Source organism: Perkinsus marinus, assembly GCF_000006405.1.
Source record: "Perkinsus marinus ATCC 50983 genomic scaffold scf_1104296971272, whole genome shotgun sequence".
Lineage (NCBI taxonomy): Eukaryota > Perkinsozoa > Perkinsida > Perkinsidae > Perkinsus > Perkinsus marinus.
The window spans coordinates 2,905-7,299 of NW_003202131.1; the positions used below are offsets into that span (position 1 = coordinate 2,905).

Here is a 4,395-nt window from a genome sequence, read left to right on the forward strand (position 1 = left end):
ATCTTTGGAAGTTGGAAGGAATCTTTGGAGGCGGTGAAGAAGATCGCTCTGAGTATATTAGCGATGGTGGATAATCGGCGGCGCTGGAGTATTATGAAGTTGAGATTGTGAGAGAATTGTTGCTGCTGGGATTCGAACCTGGGCGCATTGTAGGTTTGTGTGTGAGGAGAGAACCTCATGTCGACTCGCTGAGCTGTTTGCTAGTCGACGACATCTCGATCGAATCGCATTCAGCACATGGAGAGGGTGGGACAGTGGGTCACCCACTGTGGGTGAGGAATTTGTTTAACGCGACTGAAAAAATTGTGAGCGTGGTGCGCTTTAACGACGGTCGTGCTACGCTGAGACGGTTTCGTGTACTGTAACAGTACGATATAGAGATTGTAGGTTTGATAATAGTTGGTGATAATGAGATTTCCTTCTCATTCCTCTTCTGCTTCATGGGGGCGAAGATGCGTCTCAATCACTGCTGCGGATCAAGAGATGTCGTCCGGTGGTTCGCCTTGCGATACACCGAGTACTGTAGATATAGAATGCTTTCTCACTATCAGGAGCAGGAGGCCGAGTCAAATTCGTAACAACATGCTCACTACGTAGCAGTAGTACTACATCGAAATTCGATGAACTAGTAATCATCGAGTCCATTGAAGACGATGCCCGAACCGTATTACGATCGGGCCTCAGAGGGAATCCAGCGCAGAAGCTCGCTTGTCTTGAGATTAAATTCGAAGGCGCTGTGAATTTGATGGTTCGAAACAATATCAGGGTTGCAGAGTGGATAGAAGCATTCACCAAAGCTCGCACTGTTCTTATTGAGCGCTACGGCAAAGACTGGTTCGCTGTGTATGGCAAATTCCAAAAGCGGCGTTTCAAGCTCGAAGAGACCCCTGCCGACTATCTCACTGACCTCCAGCGTGTCTGAAAATCGGCGGTTCACCTGAGGTTACGGACAAACTCACTTGTTTACAAATATGGCGTGGCTTACCTAATGATTCGGCTACAGTGTGGTATTCATGTCGGCAAGAATACTAGTATAATACGTCGACTATACGATGACTCTTCATCTACTGTGCCGGCCACGCGTTCAATCTGGTGTGTAGGCGAGCAATCTCATAGCTGGTCTCATGCCACATTGCTGTGGAATTGGGTGGCAACAAGTTTATCGGGAGATATTCTCACAACACCGTGGAGCTTTTGGACTGCATACTCTGGTTGAATTCATTTCCAGTGGTTGAGGAGATATGATGCCCCTCGTCGAGGGCCCCTCCTGACAAGAAAAGGCGTATGTGTGACGCGAGGAGGAGCGTCCAATAGATCCCAATGTTCTCTAAAAAGACTTAAGGCTCTCAGTCGTTGTTAGCAATTGTTCATATGTTGAATTCATGCCGCTTGAGCAGTCTGAGCGGTGCCACTGTGTGGGGTTCGGCTTTCTCCCCAATCAAGTATACCCCATGGGGTTCGAACCTGGTCTGGAGAGCTCCAGGTGGAGAATTATTGTTCATTAAATTTTTGCTTAATTTCTGAGTCAGAAAATTCACCACAGAATGGTATACAATTCTGGCAAGGATCACTTATCAAATGATCGTATTAATTGATTATTTGAAAAAAAAAACTCTCAAACGCTATAGCATCTTTCAGTTGGTGCAAGGAGCGTTCAGTGGCATCAACTCGAAGGTTCGTCGTTGACTCGCTGTTGTCGAAACGAGCTGTATGGACAACCCGACAGGTACCACGATCAGGGTTGAATTTTCGGCAGATTTCTTCTCTCTAGATTTTGTGCGGGTGGCGTTTTGCGTGCCTCAGATTGATGTTATCGCGGAGACTTGCAGAGGTAGGGAATTTCGTGGCGCGCGGTCAGGGAGCACGTGATTCAGGAAGGAGCTTCTAAGCGTCGCTGGCTGTATGTTCGGTGGGGCTTTGATGCCCTTAAGTGTGGAGAGCTCAGGTGAGATCATCTTTTCACTGAGTTTAAGCTGTCACGGAGATTTCGCTGGTGAGAATTTGTTGGTGAAGATGTGTTAATTTCTGAACACCCAAATTGTAGCAATTTACTTGACTGAATTGTAAAGTCAAATTGTTGATAGTTTTTCCAATCTTCCGATCGTCGGCGATGATGCCAACCGGGAGTCGACCTTTGAGTATGAGTTGTCGTATTCATCTTCAGGAGGTGTAGACGAGGTTGTGGCCATCTCGGGAAAGCTGTGAACTCGATCATACAGCGTCACTGTTGCTTGGTGCTGTTGATGCTACTAAGACGATCAGCGGAAGGGGTTAAGGAGTGAGTTTGATATGCTATAGGCCACGCGTTCGAATATTGGAGGAGATCATTCTCATAACATGACCACTCATTTCGTTGAATTATCACCTGTATATAATTTCGTGGCGCGTGACGGAATCCAGTAAGGGAATAGTAGTATTTCAGACAGCAGGAGTTAGCCAGCCTTGATCACTGGATGCGACGTTCCTCGAAGGAGTTCGTCAGGAGAGCCTTCTGGTGTTGGCAAAATGTAAGTGGAGACAAGCCTGTGAACATTTCTTCTAGTGAGCTCATGCTCACCTGTCGAGCATAGTCTTATCGATGAACATTCGGAATATTATAGGCTCTTGCAACAGCACGACAACGTGTGAAGAAGTTGGAGGCGATTTTCGATGTACATACAGTGGGGAGGAGGAGGAGATGCCTGTGTGAGTGGCGAGAGTATGTACAGAGCAAGCTGAGAAGGGTGAGAGATGCTGCAACTGGGGATAGAACCTTTGCGGATTTATTGTGTGCTGGTTTAGAATAGAGTTTTCAACAGTATATCGCGGCATTTGGATGAGAGATGGAGAGAAAAGGTGAGATCTTTACGAGGAAATTCGAAGGGGAATTAATTATGTCGATCCGTAATGGTATATAATATACAGAAAAATTATATCTCGAGTGAAGACTTAGTTGTGGAGCGTCGAAGAACGTGTTTCTTCCGAGTGAGGGAAGAGCAGTATTGGAAACTGTGTTGGCGCTTCTCAGCTGAGCTCAGGAGGTTTCTCACTAAGTTTGGGAGTTTATATACGACTTGGGGCAAAGCTGTACAGAAACCAACAATAATTTACCAGAATTTTCATATTGTCATCAACAGATGTAGGTGATACTCCCACACTGAGGAAAAGAAAATATGGGAAATTATTATATTTCAGAAATTTTATGATTTTACGGCTGAGTTTTCTCACTATAGGAGTTTATACACGACTCGACGGAGAAGTGTACAGAAACCGATGAGAATTCGCAGAATTGTCACCAACAGTTGATGATGTGCCTATTTTCCCCCAGGCCGAATCTTTTGACACTTTTGTCCCTCAGTTACAAGCTTGCATGCGTCTTTCCTTAATTTCGTGGCGCGCGACAACTCATCGGAAGTCCTGCTTGAGGAGGCGATTACGTTTATAGTAATACTGCGCTCCAATTGGTGTTTATCTTGTTGGTTGTAGTTTGTCGCATTCGAAGTGGAAGAGTATAACGCGATTGTTCAACGGCTGGCGAGCAGCAAGTGGAGTTATGAAGAGCCGACGACTTGGTAGAGAGAGAGGAAGCGAGGAGTTAGCGCAGACCACTGTAAGGAGACGATAGGACGGGTTCTTCTTTGAATGTTCGCCACTTTAGAGTTGTTTATATTCTTTTTGGTTATTGTATGAGATCTCTGAGTGGAATCGTTTATAGCCTTCTTGTCTTCGATAGTAAAAGTTCAGTAAAAAGTGTGTCTCACTTTTACACGCGAATATAGAAAATGCGCGTTATTTTCCGAGATCAATGAGAACCGATCTGAAACGATATCACATGAACAATACAAACATTGCTATGAACATATGATATAGCATGAGTAACCTTTTGAGACTATGATAGCAACAAGTTGTTCACTATCAATAATCCCGGAATAGAAAACGCACATTTGCATATCATCAAATTGGCATGCACTGTAGTAATGACCTGAAAGATCCTGATGGGAGCTCAACAAGTAAGATGTCTTATAAGGTAAATTTCTGAAGTGTGAGGAGAGATCTTTATTAGTCTATCTGTATCTGATCGTTGTTCTATACTAGAATGCCGGCCGCATTCTGTGGTTGATCGCTCTTGCTATTGTTGGGAATAGTGAGGATAGGTTGTTAGTATTATAGGCGTTTGCTAAGGGATGTCTATGCGGATGTATGTGATGAATGTTTAGTTCTCTCTCTGGCACCGCTTATCGGAGAGGAACTCCTTCATACGTCAATGGGCAGAGCAATCAGTAAGAATTGGTGTTGAGCGTGTAAGGATATCCATGTAGGTTCGATCCCGGCAAGGTGCATTTTTCTATTCATGGCGTTATTTGACTCAAACTTCTACGACAGACAGGATGGCAGGACTGATCGCTGCAACCACGT

General features: G+C 44.9%; 1 protein-coding gene across 1 annotated transcript; it reads left to right on the top strand.

Moving 5' to 3' along the window:
• Positions 1-745: 745 nt before the first annotated feature.
• Positions 746-922, top strand: Pmar_PMAR005058 (hypothetical protein; the record flags this gene model as incomplete). The annotated part of the gene is made up of 1 exon (XM_002766974.1): positions 746-922. The coding sequence occupies one exon, from the start codon at positions 746-748 to the stop codon at positions 920-922; it is 177 nt and encodes a 58-aa protein (XP_002767020.1).
• Positions 923-4,395: the final 3,473 nt, after the last annotated feature.